Source organism: Chrysemys picta, chromosome 4 (genome assembly GCF_011386835.1).
Source record: "Chrysemys picta bellii isolate R12L10 chromosome 4, ASM1138683v2, whole genome shotgun sequence".
Classification (NCBI taxonomy): domain Eukaryota; kingdom Metazoa; phylum Chordata; order Testudines; family Emydidae; genus Chrysemys; species Chrysemys picta.
In genome coordinates, this window is record NC_088794.1 from 117,830,033 (window position 1) to 117,856,885 (window position 26,853).

At 42.0% G+C, this 26,853-nt stretch overlaps 1 protein-coding gene across 9 annotated transcripts in view; it reads right to left on the reverse strand.

Annotated features, from left to right (window-relative positions):
* The window catches only part of CEP128 (centrosomal protein 128), a 418,852-nt gene extending 392,432 nt beyond the window's left edge, over positions 1-26,420 (reverse strand). For 4 of the 9 annotated variants that reach the window (XM_065593463.1, XM_065593464.1, XM_065593466.1 and 1 more), the window contains exons 1-4: positions 26,246-26,419; positions 22,791-22,900; positions 7,756-7,916; positions 5,135-5,221 (exon numbers count right to left, since the gene is read on the reverse strand). In XM_065593463.1, the coding sequence (XP_065449535.1) occupies positions 5,135-5,221; positions 7,756-7,916; positions 22,791-22,900; positions 26,246-26,265 (378 nt within the window). In that variant the 5' untranslated portion in view covers positions 26,266-26,419. Of the gene's footprint in view, positions 1-5,134; positions 5,222-7,577; positions 7,917-22,790; positions 22,901-26,245 lie in introns of all 9 variants that reach the window. The other 5 variants (XM_065593465.1, XM_065593467.1, XM_042858569.2 and 2 more) reach the window with 5 other exon arrangements.
* Positions 26,421-26,853: the final 433 nt, after the last annotated feature.

The window sequence follows — 26,853 nt, forward strand, 5'->3', positions numbered from 1 at the left end:
CCCTGCCCCACAGCCCTCACCCCCACATCCCAACCCTCTGCCCCAGGTCTGAGCCCCTCCCACACTCCAAACCCCTCATGCGTCGCGGGCATTAACAATTTTCTTCAACTGAGTCACCAGAAAAAAAGTTTGAAAACCAATGACTTAAGTACCACAGGTTGACTGTGAGTTGTTTATTGCCAGGGGATGCTGTAAAGGCCAAAAGTATAACTGGGTTCAAAAAATAATTACATAAGTTCCTGGAGGATAGGTACATCAATGGCTATTAGCCAAGATGGTCAGAGATGCAATCTCATGCTGTGGCTATCCCTAAACCTCTGACTGCTGGAAGCTGGGACTGGATGGAGTGATCATCAACCAATATATTTCAAATATGAATAGAGTTGCATACCACACAAAAAGTAAATCAGCAAACTGAATTAATCCAAAAAACAGGCACGTACAGGAAACTATGCCAATGGGATGAAATAGTGTGGTGCACCTGGCTTCAGTGCTGCTGCTCTGCGGTCCCACAAAGTCAAAGATCCCAAGTCAAAGTGAGGCATGAGTCTAGAATACCTTTAAAAAGGAACTCCCCCACCCAATTAAAATTAATTTTACTATTTCTATAGAGAAATTGAGGTGGTAATATAAGTACTCAATGGACAACATCACAGCAACAAGAAGCAAAATCCCTTTAAAAATAACTACAGAAAGAATTAGAGAGAGATTCCTAAAAACGTTCTGTTTAACATCAACTTAGTCTACGTGAAATGCTGAAAGAAACCAGATGTCGTAAGAGGCATGAAGATAATCACACATTAGTAAGTTACACACACATTATTGAACAAGGTGCAGAACACAAGTGGTAGTTCATCCAGTCACTCATTTATTAAGCTAATAGCTAATATCTGTTCATGCTTTTAATCAGTTGTCTCACTTTAGCAGATAAAATGGCTGTTTTTGCAAGACAAGGGTAAAGACAACACTATTTGTATTCTGGTGATTTGTTAGATGAAGACCTGGGTACTTGTCATAGAACAACTGGACATCCAAATAAGATATGGATTTAAAAAAAAAATTATGTTGTAAGTTGCATGTATCAGATTGAAAAATCTTGATTCTGTAGGACTTCATTAAAGTACAGTGTACTACGGAAAGAATTCCAATTGTATAGTAGCAACCAAAACTTTTACTTTTTTTTAAAGAACACCACAATAAAAGGATATTTGAAATATAGGCACTCAGTTTTGAGAACAGCTATTATTTAAAAAAGTAACAGAGATGGATATATATGGTCTAAGTTCTTAAAGTGATAGTAGTAGCAGGAACAAAGACATTTAAACATATCTTTACAAGAAAAGCAAACTTATTTTAAGACTGTCCTGAGACAAAAACATTGGTTCTCACATGAGATTCAAAGCACAAGGGATTGTTTAAGTTACTAACATCTGAATTCTACACAGGCGAAAGAGAAAGAGGCAAGAATTGGAACTTGATAGCTAAGAAAAGACAAAGGCAGACTTTCACATAAGAATAATGAAAACTCCAGCGGCTATTAGACACATAAGGGTAAGCAAACCCATCCCTGATCTAGCTAGAGGCCACACAGCAAGTAAGCTTAGAACCAGGAATGAAACTCAAGTCTCCTACCTGCCAGTGAACACTATCTCTTCTTATGTGACAATAGTGACATCAGGTCTAATGTTTTCACTAGCTAGAAGGAACCAAATTCAATCATGCTGAGGAAACTAGAGATAGGAAAGAACTAGGGTTTCAACAGAGTCTCGCTTTTCCCCATTTAATTGTTCCTGGTTAGCTTTGTCTTTGCTATATGTGTCTTGCATCCAGAACTGGCTGCAATCCTTCCTGGCTATCTTCTTCACTACAACTACAGAAGAAGCATCTTGGGGAGCCACTAACATGCATTTTCGTAGTCAAGTTGAGCATCATGAGCTGACAGACAAATCCAGTTTCTGAAATATATTTAGGACAATCATCTAGGTAGTGCACTGTGGCTACCTTTTGCCACCATTCCTCTCAGTCACTGACAAACATACGGAGTTCTTTCCAAATAGACTGCAAAATGTTGAGTTTCAAGAGATGGGCATGGAAGACAGTCAGTTATTCAGGAAGAACAAACTATATTTGGTGGATACTCCAGAACACTGCAAAAAACAAATCTATCATAACATATAGGATTTGCTGCACTGGATCACTGTGCCATCAAACCTACTACCTTGCATCCAAGAGTAGCCAACACTTAATACTTCATAGGAAGGAAAAGACATCATTTCCCCCTTCATTCACCCACCCAAATGTTTTATACATAGGGATGAGAACGAAGGGGAAGAAACAAAGATTCCTTTTGAAGTAAAGTGTAAACCAGGATTAAAATTCATTCATTTTAGGAGAAGCTCACAATCAAGACATGCCTATATTATGACTGAGCTAATTGTTGATAATCAAACTTCCCCTGAACAACTGAAGACAGGCAAAATAGAAGGATGCCAACTACAGTATCTTTATGCAAAGCAGGATGCTGTAATAATCTTCTTCTAATTTCTCCCTGTCAGGAATCGGGGCCTGCAGCAAAGCTAGTCTCCAGGCAGCCTCATCAGTACATCTGGCCTGCAGCCTAATTAGCCATCCAACCTGATTGGCTGCAGAGGCCAGCAGGCTGGCTCTTAAGCCAGCAGCTGCAGCTTGGTGGCTTCTCAGCACTCATCTCCATGACTGTGGCCTGCTCCTGCATTACCTTATTCATACTGCTCCTGCTTGCATCGAGCCTTGCCTCTGTCCTTCCCCTACCTTGAACCCCTCCTTGCCTGCTACCCTGCTTGCTCCAGTTCCTGACCTCCAGTTTGACCCTTGACTCCAGCTCCTGGCTACGGACTCTGGCTCGACCTCTTGGCTCTGGTATCAAGATCCTGACCTCCGGTTTTGACCATTGGTTTTGGCTCCTAATGACGGATTATGGCTCTGAACCCGGCCACAAGGCCTGCTGCATGCTCCGGCCAATAGGCTACACTGCCCTCCTCCCAGTGGACTGACCTCCCTCATAGAGGCATTCAGGAATGGAGAGAACTGTTAAACCCATTTTTTTACTCTTTGCTCAAGTTTCAACAAGAGATGGCAGAATCCTAGATCAGCTTAGATATTTTGAAAACTTGATCATACCCTGGAGGTAACATGTAATTGTGGGGTTGGAAGGTAGATTTCTGGCTGCTAGAATTCAGAGCAGGACTCTTGTGAGGACACAGTCTCAACACAATACACCTATGTTTAATTCCCTTGTATGGCCTCCCATCACCCACCAAAAACTTCCTCACAGTTCCAGCAGGCTTGGAACCAGTATAAGAGGGGCCAGTTGTATCAAGAATTCAGGCAGCCAGGGATGAGAAATAAATGGTAGCAAATCAGAAGCATGTCAAAATAAGCAAGTGAGACTGATAGCAGGCAGGAAGAAAGCATCAGACCATTGGTACACAGGAAGTATAATATGGATGTGAAGGTGATGGAAGATGATTTTTTTATGTTTAGGGAAGTGAACAGGAACTATTTGGAAGATGAAGTTTTTTTACTAATAGAGGGTGTAGACTATACTTTAGTATTCTAAATCTCCAACAGGAGATGTCCCAAAACTTTATTGCTCACTTTGAAGAGAAATCAAGTCAGAAAGATATCAGTCATCCAGATGCTAAAAAAGAAGGTCCTGAATCAAAATAAAATTCTGATACGGCCATGCTCAGCCAAAACCCAGTTCAACTTCTAGCTGTCTGAAAAGAACACCTACCAGTATGTTGAGAATAAATAAGCCTATCATGTTTTTCTATTCTCTGAAAAGTTAGTGTCTTTAAAAAAAAAACCTGAATTAATTTTATCATTATTAAAATAGTGAAAACTAATAAAACCCAATCGTGAACCTACATTTATGTCTCCCATGTCCAAGAGAAATCTTAAGAGTAAAAATCAGCAATTAAATTATATATATCTATCTGCAAAGGCACAAGTACTCAAGTTTATCTTCTAAATCAGAGTATTAGTATTGAAGACATCTACGTTTCCCAACTGAGATAGTTATATTCCCAATTACTAGGATAGAATAAAATTTTCCTACTGCTTTTTCAGAAGAAAAATAGCAAATAATTCTACATTACAATGTATAAGTATGGAAATTCACATAATTTAAATATTTCAGTTTAATTTCTTTAAATATTCTACTTATCTGTATTGTGCAGTTTTATTTGGTATAGTACAACTGAGCACTGAAGGGCATATTTCACTAGAGTTTACACAAATTACAGAAGTTGTATTATTGAACTCAATGAATATATACCACAGAGTACTCAAATATTAGGCCAATTTTCAAGCAAAACAGTACATTTTCCACATTTCCTTTCATACCACAGGATTCAGTTTCAATAAATCTCTGACTTTAACATCTCAAACTTGATAGCTCCCAGAGTACCAACCAATTTGTTCATCCTTAACACTATCCATCTCCTGTTTTACTCTACAATTAAATATCATCCCATTCATTTCTGATTAAGTTCACTCTGGGGCAAAGGCTTGCAAAATACCCTGTGTACCACATTTAAGCACCATTCCATGTCAGAGGCTTAAGTCGTGTATAGGGCTTTGTGTGGGTCCTCTGAACCGTGGTGAATTTCGCCCTTCAGACATTTCCTAACGGGACCACAAAGAAGACTGGGCCAACCAGTACTAAAAGTGTTCTAATCTCATTCATGGTGTCAAGTATCAGCGCATAGCTGTGTTAGTCTGTATCCACAAAAACAATAAGGAGTCCGGCGGCACCTTAAAGACTAACAAATTTATTTGGGCATAAGCTTTCGTGGGTCAAAAAACTCACTTTTTCAGATTCCATGTATGTGAAGAAGTGAGGGTTTTTTTCCCCACAAAAGCTTATGCCCAAATAAATCTGTTAGTCTTTAAGGTGCCACCGGACTCCTTGTTGCTAATCTCATTCAGAAACTCTATCAATTTCAAAAGGTGGTAGTACAGAAGACTATTAAAGATTGATTTATACTGTTTAAATCTCTCGCTAGCTTGCCCATTGCTAGACACCAATTTTCAACTGGTTATATAATAACACAGGAGGAAGAGGCTTAAGGTTACATTGAAAGTTGCTCACAGTTGCTATAGCTTCAGTCTGTTCATTGTTGTACTCTCTGTACTGTCCTAGCATCTGGTCAACGTGTTTCAGGTTTCGGTTGGTATCCTTAAGAACAAAATTGAGGAAAAAGAATGTTAAATTAGAAATCGTCTCTCCAAAGAAACAAAAATGCATTACTTTGTTAGCTTTACCATTAATATACTTTGCCTCACATTAGGCATCTAAATAAGTGATCTGATTTTCAATGTGGCTGAGCACCCACAACTCCCACGGAAGTCTGTGAGAGCTGGAGACACCGAGCACCTATGAAAACAAATCAGACCAATCATTTTCAATAGATGCCTAAGTTTAAGCAGCCAAATTTTGCCTACACTGTATCAAAACCTTTCAGCCAAGGACCTTAAAGCAATCATTTAGCCTCATATTATGGCAATCCCACTGAAATTCCGAAGTATCACTCTTAAGGCAACATTGTAGTCACGGGTATTTTTGGTAAAAGTCATGGTCACAGGCAGTAAACAAAAATTCACACCCCTTACTAAAATTTGGGCCAGAGGGCTGCAGGTGCTCTGGAGCAGCAGTCCAGGGGTGCTGCAAGTGCTGGGGGTGGTCCCAGACCCCCGCTGGTGCTCGGGGGAAGCAGGCAGCAGCACACGGCCCGGGACCCCCCACTGGGGAGGAGGGGGGGGGGAGAGGAAGGTTGGCGGGGATGTCAGGCTTCCTACCCAGCTCCACCCAGCTTCTCGGAAGCGGCTGGCATATCCCTGCAGCTCCTATGGGGAGGGAAGGCCAGGGGGCTCCGTGCGCGGCCCCTGCCACGAGCGCTGGCTCTGCAGCTCCCACTGACCAGGAACCGCAGCCAATAGAAGCTGCAGGGGCCATGCCTGCAGGCAGGAGCAGCGCGCAGAGTCTCCTGGCCCCTCCACCTAGGAGCTGTAGGGACATGCCGGCCGCTTCCGGGGAGACCCCCCCCAAGTAAGCACCGACCCGCACCCCAACCTCCTGCCCCAGCCCTGAGTCCCCTCCCACACCCGAACTGCTGTTGCTGGGGGGAAGTGAGTGCAGTGGCCCAAGACTGCCCCAACAGCGGTCAGTGCGGCAGCCCTAGGGGCTGCCTGAGATGCTCAGGCAGCCCCGGAGCCAGCTGCATCAGCTGCTGCAGAAGTCACGGAGGTCATGGAAAGTCACAGAATCCATGACTTCCGTTACCTCCATGACAGACACGCAGCCTTAATCATTATCTGTATTTTACACATGGGTAAGCTGAGGCAAATAGCTTAAGCTACCTGTCAAGCTCACCAAATAAGTAAGAGAAAGCTTGAAGCTATGGGCAGGCACTCTGAATAAACTGAAAATATATACTGGTATTTTTGTTATATTGTCTGGCTCAGCGGCTGCATAAAAATATAAGACATTGTCAAGTAAAAAGGAAGTATGATCTTCTAGTTATGGCATAAGACTGGAGTCAAGAGATCTGGATTCTATTCAGTGCTGGAATTCACTTCACACTCTGGAATTCACTTCACACTCAATGCCTCAGTTCCCCCATCTGCAAAATGAGGACAATGCATACTTCACACTAAAATATTAAGTCTTAATTCGTTAATCAAAATGAACACAGTGCATCTAAATCAGGATCTTTCTTCAGCTCAGAATTAAAACTGCAGTGTTGTATCTCACTTCTTCCAGCTCAAGTTTACTCTGTTCAAGATTTTTCTTTTCTAAGTTACAACTCAGCAAACTCCCTGTGGGTTCTTTCCTTCTCAGCATCACCAGTAGCAAAGATACTGCATGACAGGACAAATCGCACCTTCATTTTTATTGCTGGTGACGGATGCATTAAGAAGAAAAGAACCCAGCTTGACTCAGCGCTCAAGGGGAGTCTGCAGGGCTGTCAGCTAGAAAGCAGTCTTAACTTGCAAACTGAGCAAGTTTGAGCTGGAGTCAGGGATACATAAAACATGGAACCCCACAATGCCAATTGTACAGAATTACTTTTGCCCACAGAGAAGCCACTGCCCCAAAAAGTCATCCAAACAAGTGACATGCACTCTCTTTTGCATTCTAGCCTGTCCATGATCCTTTGTCTGAACATTATCTATTCAGATTATCAGATCTGTGGGGAAGGGATTTTTGTCTTCACTCTGTCTGTAATTTGGTTTTTTTTTATTAATATTATGATACCACCTAGGACTCCCAGGACCCCATTGTGCTAGGCAATGTACAAACACAGAACAAAATGACAGTCGCTGCCCCAAAGAGCTAATGCATCCTGTGGGAATTCTGCAGTTAATTTAAAAAAAAAAAAAAAAAAAAAAAGATTGCTCTGTTGGCAAACATTTTGCCAACTTCGTAACTGAATGAGACATTATCAGACCTTTCAATGGTTTAAACGAGTCATTTCTAACAATATTTTATCAAGCTTCCATGTTGCTGTAAGAAATAGCAGTAAAATACTCACTGTAAATGCAGACATGTCATGCTTTATTTCCCAAATACTTTTTACAGTTGATAAATGGCAAGTAATGTTTCCCATTACCACAGCACTTTAGACCACCTCATTCAGAAAAATTGGGCACTTTCTTTTACACAAACATAAGTTATCCTGTTTGCACAGTATCTGATCATTGTCTAACAACCTGTAAAGTGCTTGCTAAGGTATGGATCTTCTCTGTAACATCTCCAGCCCCATGGTTTCGGGCTCTGCTGTGGGTTGCTCTTAGAGGGCCCCGCCTTCCTACACGACCACGAAGAAAATTGTCTGAATCACTGGATGAATCTGCCATTGATGTATTGAAACCTGGAGAATGGGGAAAAGGACAAATCTGAATGTAACCACACTTATATTATAAAATCCAGTCATTGAAATATGAACAAACTTGAACATCTCTAATTGCCCAAAAATATATATATGTCAGAGTGGTGATTAAGTGTGTAAACTATGATGAATCAGGGTTTTTGATTGCAATAATAATGTGAAGGGAAGATGACTATTACAGCGAATGCTGACAACTCTGGAAGCATAAACCAGTGGAAACAATTAAAGAAAAAACAGGCACATAAAAATAGTTAGTTCCTCTTTAAGATGCAACACAGTATACATTTCTCTGCTCTATGGGTATATGCAAGAACTTTAAAGAAGCAACTGATGCCTCATGAAAAACATTCTATATAGAAATAGTTTTTCCTCTATTTTCTCTCTTTATAGGAAGAGGTGGACAGATGTAGTGGGAAGGAGATTCCTGTTTTCTATTAAATATAGAAGTGGACATAAAATCCAAGATCTGTGTTTCTTACAAGATCACCTGCTTCAGGTTAACAATGTGAAATCATAATACCATTTGTAACAACATAATTATCACTACAGCAACAAAATGATCACCACAAAGAAGGAATTAGGAGTTCATGTGATCATAGGCAGAGAGAAAAACTCAAAACAAATACACCTCTACCTTGATATAACGCTGTCCTCAGGAGCCAAAAAATCTTACCACGTTATAGGTGAAACTGCGTTATATTGAACTTGTTTTGATCCACCGGAGTGCGCAGCACCGCACCCCCCCACCCCCGGAGCATTGCTTTACCGCATTATATCTGAATTCGTGTTATATCGGGTCACCTTATATCGGGATAGAGGTGTATAGTTTTAAATTGACAGAACAACGAGCAATGGTCTCAAGTTGCAGTGGGGGAGGTCCAGGTTGGATATCAGGAAAAACTATTTCACTAGGAGGGTGGTGAAACACTGGAATGCGTTACCTAGGGAGGTGGTGGAGTAGTCTCCTTCCTTGGAGGTTTTTAAGGCCCGGCTTGACAAAGCCCTGGCTGGGATGATTTAGCTGGGAATTGGTCCTGCTTTGAGCAGGGGGTTGGACTAGATGACCTCTTGAGGTCCCTTCCAACTCTGATATTCTATGATTCTATGAAATGCAGCTATCACTAGAAAGAATTTTTAAGAAGGGGGGCAGAAAAGAATATAGGAAAAAGTAGCATTTCTTAGGCACAACAGCCTTTAAATAGATTTCAAAAATTTTCAATGAGGCATAAACTCATATTTAGTATTTATTGTTTAATCTAGAGAAGTGTTAACTTCCAGTAGTTGAAGCAGATTACTGGAGTCAGGACATCTCTGTTCTCTTCCCATCTTTCTACAGACTCTGGACAAGTCACTTAGACAAGTCCTGTGTCTCAGTTTTCAGTCTGATCTGTCAAGCAGTGTGTTGCAAGTTTTAATAAGTCCTGGTAAAGTACATTGAGACTTTCAGATGAAAGATGCTTTACAGCTATTTTAGTAATTTTGCTTTATTTAATTTTCATTAAACATATCTCTTCAGACTCCTCACATCCACCATTCAACATAGTTTTTTTAGTCTTTCTATTCTGACATCATCTTCATGATAAATTCTCAATGTTGTACAGGCAACTTCTACTATATCAAATGTCTTTTAAAACCGTTTATGTCATCAAGCCATCCATCCCTTTTCTCCTCCAGCTTTGACAACCTCTTTGTCCACTTCTTCAATGAAGACCTCATCTTTTTTCCAGGCTGCCTCCTACTCTCTCTTTCCTTTATATTAATTTAACTAAATTAATCATCTCTTCCTTGATGCTTATGGCTAGTGATTAAATTATATTCACATTTCTCCTTCCCTATGTATTTTTATTGAACTACTAAGATATGCATATACTTAAACTGAGTACCAGCACTACCACTACCTTATGCCGCTTTACGGTTTGTCACATATTAAATTCATATTACACACTCTTTTGGGCAGGAAGCGTGTCTTTCCAAGTTTTCTGAGAAGCACCTAGCATAGTTTTGGGTTATAAAATAGTGTTTATAAAAATAACACTATGTTGTTGAAGAATTGTGTACATCTTAGCAGTCAATCATGTAATCTACATTGTTTTAGAAGACAAGGAACTGATATAGCAAGGTTTTGAAATAATGTGATAACTACTAGATACATTAATGCAAGCAAACTCCCTGACTTTTCAAAAGGTCTTCTTTTTAACTCCATGATTGCAATACATTAGCAGCCTAAGAGCTTTACTTAAACCAATGATAATATTTTGCACTTATACAGCAGTTTTAATCCAAGGTTTTCTTATACAGCCATAAATCACTATCCCCATTTCATACATGCAGAAACTGAGAAGGCAGGACTGAAATCTAAAATTTGCAAAATGTCACAATGAATCTGAGGCATAACTGGGAGTATAACTCAGGTCTCCTGACTCTCAGTCTGTAGCTCTAAATACTAAACAACACTGCTTCCATAAATGCACCGAATCTTTCTAATTTCTTTCTGATTTCTACATGGGTTCTCTGCAAAGTTTTTTGATTTACAGAAGATGAATGTTTATATTATGTTGTCTTATTAGACAATCCAGCCCCAAACCAGATTCCCAGATCCAAGCTTTGGGAATGTTCAGGTACAAAAAAAGCTTTCAACTCAGGCCCACCTTTATTTAATGTTTAAAAAAATAAAATAATTACAATATATGGTAATACTTAAAATCTTATAAATTTATATACCATTATAAATTAAATAGCATACAAGTCAATTTAATACACAAGGCCCATCTCTTCTCCCATCCTGAGAGGCAAAATTCATCGCATCAATATACTGTATTTTCTGGCGTATAAGACTACTTTTTAACCCAGGAAAATCTTCTCAAAAGTAGGGGGTCGTCTTATACGCCGGGTGTCGTCTTATAGGGCGGGTGCTGAAACTTCTGAGCCGGACTGGAGAATCTGCGGTCGCCGCATATGGTGGGGGGAGCTCAAAAACGGCCGCGGCCGCATCCCCGCCCGATGACGAGGTGAGGGGGCGCCTCACCGGGAAGGTGTAAGTGAAGGGCGGAGCAAGCTGCAGGCGTCCGGGACGCCCGGGGTATGGAAAAAAGAGATAGAGCGGCGCTGTGCCCAGAAAAACACGCCTCTTTCACCTGTCTGGCCCGCCCTTGTATCCTATTACCGTACCTCCTTCTCTGCCTCTCAGATCTCGCTCCTGAGGACTGCAGTGAAGCGGCGCAGGCGCGCATGTGCGAGATCTGAGAGGCAGAGAAGGAGGTAATAGGATACAAGGGCGGGCCAGACGGGTGAAAGAGGCGTGTTTGCGCTACCGCTCTGATAGTCTTGGAGACAGGGAGGGCTGGGCAGGCAGGGAGAGCTGACCAATCCAAGCAGGCTTTGTATACAACAACCAGCCAATCGCCGGTAAGGTACATCGCTTGCCGTGATTGGCTGGTTGTTGTATACTGGGTACCACATACAGTACAGCACCAGTATCTGTACCTGTTCATACAGTATAGCACCAGTACATACAGTACAGTATACAAATGTCCAACAGTCAAAACCCCATCATGGCTCAACCAGCAAGAAGAAAGAAATATGAAGCCAGTTTCAAACTTAAAGTTGTAAACTTTGCCATGGAACATAATAACTGTGCTGCTGCAAGACAATATGGAGTAACAGAAAAGATGGTTCGGGACTGGAAAGCAAATGAAAAAGCATTAAAGAGTATGCCAGGGGGTAAGTGTGCATTAAGAAGAGGCACTCCACATTGGCCAGAACTCGAAAAACATGTAGCAGACATGATGAATGAGCATCGCCAAAACGGTTATGTAGTGACACGAAATAAAATACATTTGTTTGCACTTCAGTGGGCCAAATCTAACCCAGATCACAGCAATAGATTTAAGGCCACTGTATCCTGGTGTACTAGATTCATGGGAAGGCATAATATGGTACTGAGGCAAAAGATGAAAATTGCCCCAAAATTACCTGCAGATCTTGATAGCAAAGTAAATAGTTTCCATCGATACGTAATACAACAGCGCACTAAACATGGCTATGCGTTAAGTAGTATTGGAAATATGGATGAAACTCCAATGAATTTTGATATGGTTGGAAATAAAACTGTCCATCAAAAAGGTGAAAAAACAATTTTAATTAAAACAACAGGACATGAGAAGTCCAGTTTTACAGTGGTACTAGGATGCACAGCTGATGGTGCCAAACTGAGACCAATGATTATTTTTAAAAGAAAAACAATGCCGAAATTCAAGTTCCCTGTTGGTTGTTTTGTACATGTGAATGAAAAAGGCTGGATGGATGAAGAAGGGGTAAAGCTATGGCTTGATAATGTATGGAGCAGGCGACCAGGTGGACTTATTCAAAAATGTAGTCTACTGGTGAGGGATATGTTCAGGGCTCATTTAACTCCCAGCACCAAGCAAATGCTTGCAAGACTAAACACAGATGCAGCAGTTATTCCTGCAGGATTGACATCGTTGGTACAGCCACTGGATGTGTGCCTAAACAAGCCATTTAAAGATCGCATTCAAGAACAGTGGAATGAATGGATGGTTAGTGGCAAAAAGTCATTCACAAAAGGAGGAAACATGCGTGCTCCACAGTTGGATGTTTTGTGCAAGTTTGTCATAAAAGCCTGGAATGATATTGATGCAGAAACAGTAATCAAGTCTTTCAAGAAGTGTGGCATATCAAATTCATTAGATGGTATGGAGGACGACTACTTGTGGCAAGATGAAGAGGAAGCCGAAGCTGAGACCACACCATCTGATACGGAATTCGATCCATACGATGACTGCCTTACAAATGTATCACAAGATGTCATTGATGTACTTATGATATCAGATGACGAACAGGAGGATTTGGAAGGCTTTTAAAGGGAAACTGTCACGCCAGCAAAACCTGTAAAAATACCGTAGCTTGCAGTTATGATGGGCGTTGCTAACTCGCCAGGGACTTGCCCGGCACTTGCTGTCTCTCTCTTGTTTGTTATCTTCCTCCTATCATCATCAGTTCCAGTTTGGTTGACAGCTTAGAAAACAAACAGCATGGCAGCTCCCATGGGTTTATTGTCTTATCCTTCCTTTCAGCTTTAGAGTGAATTAGGAAAAGTTTAATCCACTTGCACTGTTTTATGTTTACATGTTTGATGACAAACAGCCTTATGTTTATAAGTGACAGTTTTCCTGCTAAGTACCTGCATGTCATAAGCATTTGAATTAAAATTACCATATTGAAATCAAATCTGATGTTTTTTTAATTTTTTTTTGGTGTGCGTTGGAAGGGGGTAGTCTTATACGGCGAGTATATCCCAAACTCTATATTTTAACTGGAAAAGTTGGGGGTCGTCTTATACGCCCAGTCGTCTTATACGCCGGAAAATACGGTACTTTAAATAGGCTGGGTACGGGGAAGAGATGTGTCATTGAAATGCAAAGAAAATGGTCAGTGGTAACAAAATAAGAACCTAATCCTGGGCGGTACTGAACACTCATTTCTTACCAACTTCCCAGGCAGTTCCCAGGCCTAAATTTTTGAGACTATTTTTAAAAGTGTTTTTGATAACTGAGGGTTAAGAACATAAGAACAGCCATACTGGGTCAGACCAAAGGTCCATCTAGCCCAGTATCCTGGCTTCCAACAGTGGCCAATGCCAGGTGTCTCAGAGAGAATGAACAGAACAGGTAATCATCAACTGATCCATCCCCCGTCACCCAATCCCAGCTTCTGGCAAACAGAGGCCAGGGACACCATCCATGCCCACGCTGGCTACTAGCCATTGATGGACCTATCCTCCATGAACTTATCTAGTTCTTTTTTGAACCCTGTTAGTGTCTTGGCCTTAACAACATCCTCTGGCAAAGAGTTCCACAGACTGACTCTGTGTTGTGTGAAAAAATACTTCCTTTTGTTTGTTTTAAACCTGATGCCTATTAATTTCATTTGGTGACCCCTTGTTCTTGTATTATGAGAAGGAGTAAATAACACTTCCTTATTTACTTTCTCCACACCAGTCATGATTTTATAGACCTCCTTAGTCGTCTCTTTTCCAAGCTGAAAAATCCCAGTTTTATTAATCTCTCCTCATACAGAAGCCATTCCATATCCCTAATCATTTTTGTTGCCATTTTCTGAACCTTTTCCAATTCCAATATATCTTTTTTGAGATGGAGCAACAACATCTGCACGCAGTCTTCAAGATGTGGGCGTACCATGGATTTATATAGAGACAATATGATATTTTTTGTCTTATTATCTATCCCTTTCTTAATGATTCCCAACATTCTTCATTTTGACTGCCACTACACATTGAATGGATGTTTTCCAAGAACTATCCACAATGACTCCAAGATATTTTTCTTGAGTACTAACAGCTAATTTAGACCCCCATCATTTTATATGTATAGATGGGATTACATTTTCCAATGTGCATTACTTTGCATTTATCAACACTGAACTTCATCTGCCATTTTGTTGCCCAGTCACCCAGTTTTGCAAGATTCTTTTGTAGCTCAATGCAGTCTGCCTGTATCATCTGCAAATTTTGCCACCTCACTGTTTACTGTTGAATAGGAATGATCATTTATTCCTATGCTTTGAATCCTATCTTTTAACTAATTACCGATCCATGAGAGGACCTTCCCTCTTATCCAATGACAGCTTACTTTGCTTAGAGCCTTCGGTGAGGGACCTTTGTCAAAGGTTTTCTAAGGGTACCGCTACACTGCAATAAAAAACCTGCGGCACTGAGTTTTAGAGCCCAGGACAAGTGACTTGGGCTCATGGGTCTTGGGATGAAGGTCTCAAAATTACAGTGTAAACGTTTGAGCTCAGGCTGCAGTGCGCACTCTGAAACCCCATGAGAGGAGTGTATCTCAGAGTCCGGACTCCAACCCAAGCCCGAACAACTATACTACAATTTTGAGATCTGCAGCCCAAACCCTGTGAGCCCAAGTCAGCTGACCTAGGCCAGCAGTGGCCATGCCATGGGTCTTCTACTCCGGTGTCGACATAACCATGGACTTAACCAAGACACTGGTTTTATGGCTCATTACAACGATTTGTAACACACTCTACTGCCTGTTAATTCTTACCTGCCCACTTCATTGTAAGTGGTCATCTACAGCATGTGTGAACTTCTTATGCTTAACAATTTGCCCCAGCTTCTATTTAGCTTGGACACTCTGGTTACCTTCCCCCACCTGAAGCAGTGTACTGCTAAGCTCAAAAGCTTGCAAAAGTTCGTCCAATAAAAGATATTACTTCACCTACCTTATTCCCATGCTAATAGTTGGTATTTAGTGGCATGAACATTCATGGGAAAGTCTTAATAAAATTAAATGAGGCAATCATCTGAAAAAATAAATTGATATGTCATTAATGTTAGTGAGTTATCATCAAGCCAAGATAAACAACCCTATATGGTGAGTACAAGAGTGTAACAAACACCTACAGCATGTGCTGGAAACCTGCACGGTCCACATGATTTTTTACTTGACCTAAAGGAAATTATCTTCATTATAATGACATAAATGCAGGTATGGAAGACAGCAACTCATTGCTTCATCAGAAAATTTAAAATTATGATTTGCAAGATGACATAAGACAAGAGCTAACTACCAGGGTCATATTTTACAAACACTGGCTACCTGCATGTTAATCACCTCAGAAGAAAACATTTCGGACATGTCTACACTGCAATTAGACACTTGCAGCTGGCCCATGCCAGCTGACTTGGGCTTGCCATGCTTGGGCTAAGAAGCTGTTTAATTGCAGTGCAGATGTTCCAGCTTGAGATCCAGCCTGAGCTCTTAGACCCTGTCCCCCCGCAGAGTCCTAGAGCCCAGGCTCCAACCCAAGCCTGAATGTCTACACTATAATTAAACAGCCCTTTAGCCCAAATCCCAGAAGCCCAAGTCAGCTGACACAGGCCAGTCACAGATTTTTAATTGCACTGTAGACATACCCTTAGGGTCTCTGAATGCTGTGACTTTCTATCTCCAAGTAAACAGCTCCAAACTAATAACATCAATTAAATAAGTTTACTGATTTTAGCTTCAAAGAGATTCTTCTGTACTTAATACTCCTAAGGACACTATTCACAATAAAAGTCATTTTACAAGGTTGGCCCAGTACCACAACAGCTCTACATTTTGCTAAGCAAGAGGCACATTTAGAATTATTCTTCTTCCAAGTACACTGAAAACTAAACATCTTTTGGAGACCGATAACACACTGTACTTCCACAGCATCTTTCGTCAAGCATGTCGAAGCACTTTAAAAACAGTAATTAAGCATAGCAAGATAGCCGTATGATTTTACAGATGGGGAAACCGAGGCACGAAAAGTTACGTAGCCTGTCTCAGGATACGAATAGATATACTTCCTCAGTGTTGCTGGGAAAAGAGTCAAATGTACCCTTCACCACTGTCCAATGATTGGAAGCAATCTGCAGACATAATAGGAAGCAAAAAAGTGCAAAAAAAAGTACCAAAAACAGGGGAGCAAGGGAAGAATCTATTTTGATGGAAGGAAAAAAAGAGACTTAAAGCAATATCTGATATCAATAAATTAAAGGCACATAAAAAAAAATTCTATAACTAAGGCTACGATTTAGTCATGGAGATCCAGTAAAGTCACAGAACCCGTGACTTTACTGGACCTCTATGACTTCTAGGGCTGCATGAGGAGGCAGGACTGCGTGCCAAGACCCTGCAGCCCCAGCCCCACGGCTTCTGCTCGGGGCTGCAGCCGGGGCCCGTGCGCCTCAGCCCCGCAGCTTCCCAGGCTTGGCGGGGGCTCCAGCTGGGGCCCTGTGCTTCAGCCCGCAGCTTCCACTACAGGCTGCATCCAGGGCCACGCGATCCAACCTCGCAGATTTCTGACTCCTGGGCTTGGCGGGGACACGCTCCCCAGGCCCAAGGTGTCCCAGGCTTGGCAGGGGGCTGCAGCCGGGGCTGTGCACCTCTGCCCCGCAGCGTCCTGGGCTTGGCAGGGTCCATGCGCCCCAACCCTGCGGTGTCCAGAGTCCTGGGCTTGGTGGGGGTTTGGCAGGGGCCGCACGCCCCAGCCCTGCAGCGTCCCAGGTTTCCTGGGGGCTTTAGCCGGGACCGTGCACCCCAGCTCTGTGGCTTTCACCAGGGGTTGTGCGCCCCTACCCAATGGCTGCACCGGGAGCCATGCACCCCCCCTTGCTACTTCCAGGGCCATGTGCCCCCACCCCGCTGCAGCCGGGGCTTGGTGGGGGCTGCAGTTGGGGCCAGGCACCCGTGTCATGTAGCTGGGCCAGTTCTGGAGTGGGGTTATGTGCCTCCCCGTGGCTGCATGCCCCTCTGCGGCCACTGGAGTCTGGGATGTGCCCCCCACCATGGCAGAGGGCTCGGCCTGTTGGGCACCCCGGCCTTGGGACTCCATTCCTCCCCCGTACCTAGCCCTGCCCCCTGGTTATTTTTAGCAAAGTAACAGACAGGTCACAGGCTCCATGAATTTTTGTTTATTGCCCATGACTTTTACTAAAAATAATCATGATAAAATCTTAGCATTATCTATAACAGGGGTCAGCAACGTTCGGCACGCGGCTCGCCAGGGTAAGCACCCTGGCGGGCCGGGCCAGTTTTATTTACCTGCTGACGCGGCAGGTTCGGCCGATCGCGGCCCCCACTGGCCGCGGTTCGCCGTCCCGGGCCAATGGGGGCGGCGAGAAGCCGCAGTCAGCACATCGCTCGCCTGCGCCGCTTCTCGCCGCCCCCATTGGCCCAGGACGGCAAACCGCGGCCAGTGGGGGCCGCGATCGGCCAAACCTGCCGCGTCAGCAGGTAAATAAAACTGGCCCGGCCCGCCAGGGTGCTTACCCTGGCGAGCCGCGTGCCGAACGTTGCCGACCCCGATCTATAAAATATAGCACAGTGATCAGAATACTGATGAGGCTTAGATGGAGAAAGCAACAAGAATGAATTCTCTCCCCCCGTGAAAGATTAGTATCTTCTGAGTAGGTTATGTTCACTACCATATAATGTATTTAAAAACAAATCTCTATCACTGTAAGCTTCATAACCAGCCTGCAAGACAGCTGTATGCAATTCTGTCCAGCGTGTGCACCCAATTAACCAAGAGATACTGCATATGTCAAGTTAACCTGGAAAATATATTTACCCTGAAAGGTCTTGAAAGTCTTTAACCTCTGGATTCCACCCAAACTAGTCTGAGTAAAAACCCACATATAATTGTTGCAGAAAGATATTTTTTAAAATCTACACATACAACGTTATTTCCCGCAAATCCTGTAAATTAAGTAGCTCTTACACAGGGCTCAATCTTATTCTATTGATATCAACTGGAGTAGGATCAAGACTGCACATACTACAATTACCGCAGTGCACATGAATAGCTTTGTTTACAGGACTGGTGTTAGTCATAAGTAATACAAATGACCACCTGAGGAGCCACAATTTCATGCAGCCTGAAAGTCACAGGGCAATCCAAGCTCTGCCTCTAGTAGGTGGAGAAAATTCACTGACTAATCTCTGTGCTATTTTGGTTTTTATACACCAGATCCATTACCATGGCATCTAAGCATCTTCCAACGAAGGATAGACATATTGCTACAAAAATGTCACTATTTGAAAACTGTTGACACTGAAACTATACTAATCACAATTTTGCAATTAGTATACACTAGAACAAAATCACATTCAACCTTAAATTCTAGGATTTAATCACAATTAACTGAAACAGTGCTCAGAAAGATTTACTAGTCTACACTGATCACAAAGTCGTGGTTAGTATTGTTTCAGCAAACTTGATTTTTCACAACTGTATTCAAATATGGGAACATTTTACAGAATACAAGTTCATAAGGGCTTATATCTACCATATATGATCTCTTCTCTTTTTTATTTTATTATTAGATCCATTCTTTTATAACAAAAATTTTAATAGAGGTAAACTTAGTATTATACACACATGTACGCAATTATTAATTGGCCTACGGAAGTCTGTAAAGTTGTACTGACAAAACCTGCCTCTAGTCATTTTCTTCAACTTTGTGATATTGATCACATATATTGGTTGATGCTTTTCTACTCTTCATCTTCCTCTTCTGTACTTTCAGTTCATAGTGTCAATTAAAGTCTTTCACCTCATATTTAGGTCCAAATTTCTGTTTTTCTGACATTGAGATGTGTAATCTATTTATTAGATGTCCAATCAAAACTCTATACAATATTAAGCTTTTCTCCTTCTTCTTCCTATTTTAATGCCTTTATTTTGAGTTTAACTTTTACTGTGTTTGAAAGGGTTTTTCCCTTCCTTAGTATTCAAAAAAACTTCTCAAACCATCAGGTTTGGTGGCAGACAATGCCCTCTTCAGCAAATGCCAAAAAATTCTGGCAGGTTTTTAAGTAGTTATCTTTTTTTCCTTCTCCCCTGTAAAAACTGAGTTAATTCTTCTATTACCAGAATTTCCCAGATTTTTTTATACCCATCAATAGATTTAGCAGAATCACTCTTCTTCCACCACCTTGCTATAGTAATTTTAGCAAGAACTAATAGATAAATGATCAATTCTCCATAGCTTTTGTAAGATGCAGAGTTTTCAGGACAATTTAATAAAAATACTAATATCTGATAATAAAAATATCCGATAGCTGGCACTGTTAGCTCCTTTATGCTGCGTCCAACTGCATTTCAAAATGTCTTCATTTGGGGGCATTTCCACCACAGATGGATAAATCCTTCCATTTCATTACATTTTCTTCAGCATTTACCCATCCCTGCACCATAAATTTGTTTAATTTTAAGAGGCGCTAGGTACCATTGATAAAAAATGGTAACAAGGTTTTCTTTTATTAATGTGTTCATTAAGGTGTGGGGACCATTGCTCCATATCAGGGGTAGACAACCTGCAGCACGTGAGCTGATTTTCAGTGGCACTCATGCTGCCCGGGTCCTGGCCACCAGTCCGGGGGGCTCTGCATTTTAATTTAATTTTAAATGAAGCGTCTTAAACATTTTAAAAAACGTTATTTACTTTACATACAACAGTAGTTTAGTTATATATTATAGACTTATAGAAAGAGATCTTCTAAAAATGTTAAAATGAATTACTGGCAAGCAAAATTTTAAATTAGAGTGAATAAATGAAGACTCGGCACACCACTTCTGAAAGGTTGCCGACCCCTGCTCCATATGTTCTCCCATTCCTCAGTTTTGGCATCTATTCCTATGCCAATTTTTCATCTTTTCATGAACATAGTTGTTTCCTGTAAGTAACAGAGATTACTCTGTACAGAATGGGGAGTAAACCTTTGTGTTTTGTGGATGTAGTGAGTAGTTTTTCAAATTGCATCAATTTTCTGCTTAGGTTTGCTTTTTCATAGAGATGGGTTGAAAAGTCTCAATTGTAGGTATTTATATACTGGAATTTTGGTGTCTTTTGCTAGTGTACTTCATCAATTGAGCTAAATATATTGTCTCTAAACAGTTGGCCGAATTTTGATGTACCGGTAAGTTCCCAAATGTTAAAACTTCCAGGTTTTTATTGAGGTTACAAGAGATGAGGGGTATGAGCTTAATTTATTTAGAAAGCTACCCCAAGTTTCTATTGTTGCTTTCATAAAAGGGCGGCTATATACTGATTTTGGCCTATAGGATTTCTTTATCCACGGGAATCATGTGTACTTTGATTGCACAATAATGAGCTTGTTCTATCTCTAGCCAGTCCTGATTAGGGTTTGATGTTATCCAGTACATCAGGTTTGTGATCTGAATAGCCAGTGTTTAATGTTTGGAAGAGCCAATCCTTCCTTTTGCCACAGCCTTTGTAAAGCAGATTGCTTAACCCTGGATTTCTTATTTCCCCAAGTGAATTTGTTTATCATGGATTGCCATTGATTTAACAAATTCCCAGGGACTAAAACTGGAGCATTTGGAAAAGGAAGTTAATTCAGAGTAAAATATTCACCTTAACCGCTACAATTCAAATTTTGACCAATTTTTCAGATCTCTTTTGATATTTTTAATCAAAAACGTATAATTCTATAAGTTTTGACATCTTTTAGAAATGTGGATGGCCAGATATCTTACTGAAGTAGCTACCCATTTGTGTTCGTATTTATCTTTTATATCTTTCAGTAGATCATAGCCCACACCTACACCCAGGTGGTCTCACATGTCATAGTTTATACTAAATCCTGACACTGACAAATTTTAAGATTTTCTCTTTCAGATCTAGTAGTGTGAGAGCTGGATTCATAACAAATACCATGACATCATCTGTATAAGACTAATTTGTGTTCCCTGTTTCTTTTTCTAATTCCCCTTATACAAGGATTATTTCTTATCAATTAGAAGATGAATGACTCCATTACCCTGGCAAAAAGAGGAGGAGACAATGGGCATCCATGGTGTGTGCATCTAAAGAAGGAGAATTTTTCTGATATCCTTTTACTCTTACAGCAGCATATGGTTTGGAATACAAGATGGAAATCCAATTTTGAAATTTACGGCCTAAGCCAAATGTATATAAAGTATCTTTTAAGAACTGTCAATTTACTCTGCCACAAGCTTTTTCTGCATCTAGTGACCAAAATAGATGGGCTCATTGGTAAGAGTGAAAAGATCAGGTCTAAAATTCAGCACGTTATCTGACAGCTGCCTGTTTAATACAAATCCTATTTGATCTGTGTTTGCCACATGTAATTTATTCGCTCTTCCCTTCCAGAGGGGAAAGAGATGTGATGTGATTAGAATTGTTTTCTTTATTATTTTTAAGTACATAAGATGATGTGCTATGTATTGGTATTTGGGAATGCAAGATCAAATAAGCATGTTTTCAATTTGGCTCAAAAGGCCTGTTACACAGAACAGAAACATCCTATAAGATAACTAGAAAAATTTACCCTTTCACCTCAGTAGAGCTTCCCTGGCTGCAGAGGTGCAAGTTAGCAGATCCAGTTGCAGGACTGGAACCTAATTCTTGCCCCACATTCTTCTTTCTCCACCACCACATTTATTTCCAATATCTTGGTCCAAAAATAATAGCAGCTCTGATTGTTTATCTTCAACACTAGAGAAAATGACTTTTCTAAAACTCTGAAACTATCTAATTTTAAGAACATCTAAGTGCAGGGTGGATTGGAGGGAATCAAGAGACAAAGTAAAAATAAGAAAATATTTTAAGGGTCATTTGACAGCATTCCTTCAAGGAGGACTGGGTGGAGAGGATGGAGAGAAACTATGTTCCAGTATTCATTTAGGCTATACCTACACTATAAGCAAGGAGTCTGATTACCCTGCTGGTGTACATACATACTTGTGGTAGCTCAATGAGAGCTAGCACAAATATCAATAGCAGCGTAGCTGCAGCACAGGCACAGCTGAGACGTGCCAAGTACATATCCACTGATTTCAGGCAGGTTTGTACTCAGCTCAGTCATGCACCCGCTGCCACTACCTGCCCTCCCATGGTTACATGGCTATTTATATCCATGCTAGAACAAATAAGTACATGTACACAAGCAGAGAAATCATCCCCTTATCTTATAGTGTAGACATCACTTTAGTGTAATTAAGCTACTAATTTCTACCTATTGAAGATTTAGTAACAACCCCCACACACACAAATACACACACACACCATAGTAGTTCATGCCACACTAGTCTTGCACAAATGCATTAGTATATTAAATATTCACACAGTACTCACCTAAGGCTATGTCTACACTACAGCCTATATTGGCAAAATTTATATCGTTCAGAAGAGTGAATATTCCACACCCCGAGTGACATATGTTACACTGACATAGAGCTGTGCACACAAACACTTATGTCTGCAGGAGAACTTCTAACACCGACCTTGCTTATGCCGCTCCTGTTGGCACAGAGCATCTTCACCACACGCGCTCCATTGGTACAGCTGTACCTGTACAGCTGCACCACTGCAGCACTGTACATATAGACATGGCCTAAATAAGTACAAGAAACAAGCACGGCACTCCTTACCACAACATATCAGGCAATTCAGAAAAGAAGAACTGAATAATCATATGGCTAATAAGAACATCCACAGATACATTAGATAGCAATAGCCAAACAAGTTTGTAAGGAATATAAGCATTCTTACTTAAGGGCATATGCCAACTTCTAAAATGATGGTGAAAGGAAGAAACTTCCCTCATGGGCAGGTTATTCCATAATTGCCCACTTAACGTTTTCTTCATTTTCCTCTCAAGTATCTGGTACAGACAGATATCTGAGAACGGATCCTGAACTACACAGGCCATTGGTATAGCAATCCCTATGGGGAGGCTTTAAGTTTATCAACAACATACCAGCCAAAGCAGTGGTCCCCAAACTGAGGAACTTCAGGGGGCATGTGGCAGGACCCGGGTCAGCTCACACAGGGGGTGGGGAGGGAGTGACACCCAGCCCAGCTCTGGACCCAGCCACAGTTCTATCCCCAGCTCCACCTTCAGCCCAAGCTGAGGAAGCCTTAGCTGCTCAGTAATAGGGGGGAGGGAGAATGTGGACAGATTCCATTACTGGTAAGGGGAGGGGGGGTGCGACAGGAAAACTTTGGGCACCACTGAGCTAAAGGCTGATATGATAGACAAAGAGTCCCGACTACGGTCAAGGGTCAGCATTCAGACAGTAATCTCCTCACCCTTCCCTAACTAGTGGAAAAAAATCAATAATTTGAAATATTTAAAATTAGGCAGGACAAAATACTAGAAAGTGTACTAAAAGGGAACAATCATTTTATTAGCAGGGAGATGGACTGTATGATCTAATAGATCTTACTCCTGTGGGAATTCTGCACCACTTCGCAAGTGCTGCTTTTTTTTTCCTCTATAGAAAATATATTCTGCTGGAGAGGCACTAAAGTTACACCTTTCACCACCCAGGAGCTGCTGTGGCACCAGAACAGAGAGCAGCCTGCTCACCGGCAGTAGCAGCCAGCGATATGGAAGAGGAGAGGGTACGTTCCTCACAGTGCCCTGCCCATGGGGCCAAGTGAGGAGGAACAGGATGTGGGGGGACGGGACACAGAACGGGGTACACAGGACTGCTGGGGTGTGTGTCAAAGACCTGAGTTCACAAGGGCTAGTGGGGCAGATACACTGGGGCAGGGCTGAATGGGAGTACAGGGCCACATGGAGATGGGGTGGGGCAAAGGGTGGTTCAGTTGGGGTGCTGGACCACATGAGGATGGAGGTAAGGAGTGGCTGAGTCTGGGTGCAAGGACACATAGGGATGGGACAGAAGGGGGATGCAGGGACACATGGTGATAGGTGCAGATGTGCCTTACTGAATGGGAGAGGCTAAGGGTCAGACAAGTTCTGCATGGGAGAGGCTCCCCAACTGCCTAACAATACCTTTCCCCTAAAAAAACCCTGTTCCAAACTTCTCCCACACACACCCAACAAACCGCCAGATTCACTCCCAGGCTCATTCCCAGCAATTACTTCACTCTCCCTCAGCTCCACCATTACCCCTGACTCCTCCAAGCCTTTGCACTGCTTCTGAGAGATGCGGGCACACGTTTCTGTGTTGTAGTTTAAATGAATTATTACTCAAAGTTTTGTATTAATATGCCTAGTAGGGAATCTATTTGTCAAAAAACAGATCCTGAATATTTTTTGTTGCCTGTATTGTTACAGACATACTTGCTGACAGGTATTTTGAAATAAATTACCAAAATAATTAAAACTGGCGTGATTATATTGTGTTATTTTGATAAATAAAATACGCAGAATTTTAAAATATTGTGCACAGAATTTTTAACTTTTTTGCACAGAATTCTCCCAGGAGTAAGATCTTTTCTATCTCTAGCTTCTATAAGCATGATTGTTTCTAAACAAAAAGTAACATTTGGTGCCCTGATTCCTGCCAGTCCTTTTAAGCAGCTGACTTTAATAATAATATATGGAGATATACCTATCTCATAGAACTGGAAGGGACCTTAAAGGTCATCGAGTCCAGTCCCCTGCTTTCACTAGCAGGACCAAGTACCGTCCCTGACAGTTCCCCCCCGCCCGCCATCCCTAAATGGCCACCTCAAGGATTAAACTAACAACCCTGGGTTTAGACTTTCCTCTTGCAATGTACCTTTTTGAGTGGGAAGGGAGGAGAGACACTCGGACAGTGTGGAGCAGAAATTATACCTTGTCTAAGTGCCCTAGGACAGGAACCTTTGGGTTCTTTGACTCAGATATTTAAACTGGCACAGAAGCTTTTTCCAAGAGCATAGTTGTTTTCTTTTTACTGAATTTTTAAACACTGAAATAAAAGTAATGCTGACCTGCACTGAAGTTAATTTGCTAAAAACAAAATAAAGTTCCAAGAAGTGTTTCCACCAAATGAGGTCAAGAAAAAAGAAACAACCGTAGAAGTAGCACAAAGGAAATGAAGATTTACCACATAGAGGGTTAAGGGGTTTATTTTTAGCTGTCCAACAAGAGGTTTGCTAAAAAATGCAATGGTTGCAGTGCTAAAAGGAGACTAGTAAATAAAGTGGTAAATAAACAAAAAATGACTGAATGAGGACATTTCATCTGACAGAAAAACAATTTTCTACTAGATTTTCATATAGCTTTCAAGCTTCCTCTTTATTCAAATAAGCATGCTAAGAGGAAGTGCAAGCACTTTCATGCTTAAGAGAGATTCAGTGTTTGTAGAACTGACATCCTAATTTTTAATATGGTTACGATAGTCTCACAGATGCTGCTACACCATCTTTTGACATCAAGGTAGAACGTTTCCTCCAGACATGCCAAACCCACAAAAATAACGCAGAAATTGGGTTTGTTTTCGGCTTCATTGGCTTGTGAGTTGCTTATTGGCTAGTTTTTGGCATGTAGCTTATTGCTTGTTTTTGTTTAGCTCCGAGCAAGCAGGGGCAAGGAGGTGTGCACAGCGGGCCCAATATAGTCCCAGACTGCACGCCAGGGAGATCTAGACACATAGAGGGTTGGGGTTCTTAGGGACTGGCTCGTTTTGGCCTTATTTTGAAATGGGATTCGCTTGATTTTTAGCTTATTGTGGAAGTCAGGGTGCTTATTTACCACGTGAAAGTTGGCAACTGTGGTTTTCTCTGTGCAGCTCAAGGCCAGCTTTCTAAACACAACACTGCAGTACCCCACCGGACAGACATCTCGCCCATGCACTACCCCACAGGTCCTCCCGGGGCCCGGCCCCTACAGTGGTTTCCAGCAGCCCCCCTGGGCTCTGACCACTTGGCCCCCGCCCCCGGGTCCTACTCCGGAGCCACCCAGGCCCAACACGCCACGGGGGCCGAGCCCCCTCCTCACCTCGCGAGAGACCTCAGCATCAGGGCACCCCCACCCCGCCGGCTCCAACCGCCCAACTCTGCTCAGCTTCCTCCCCACCTCGCCGCTATGGCAACTTGAACTAGCCGCCTTGCTACAGGGAGCGAGAGCGGCCTTCCGGGCGCCAGGGCCCCCGACGCATAGCACTGTGGGACATGTAGTCCTCAGGCGCCGACGCCGCCATCATAGGAGAAGGTTGAGTGGACTACAATTCCCGAAAGGCCTTGCGGTTGCGCTGCTGGGTCTCGCCTGAGGTGCAACTGTCCGCGCCGAAAGCCTCACCGAGGCGATGGCCAGAAGCTCAGGCCACACCCATTGCTTAAAGGACCATTCGTGAAAGGAGGTATGTGAGAACAGCAGCCTCAGCAAGACCTGATCCTGACGGTGTAACTGGAGTTAACAGGAGTGTAACTGGAAAATTATCATTAAAATAATTAAAATGCACATAAGTATTATTTTTAGTGATTAATTTCTAGAAATTTTTCAACTGCAAACACTTTTGCACTTGAGTAATTTATAACACAGCCGAGCAGTCCAGACTACTCAGCTGCATAATATAACTCATGTTTGTTAGTGGTTTCAAGATCAGG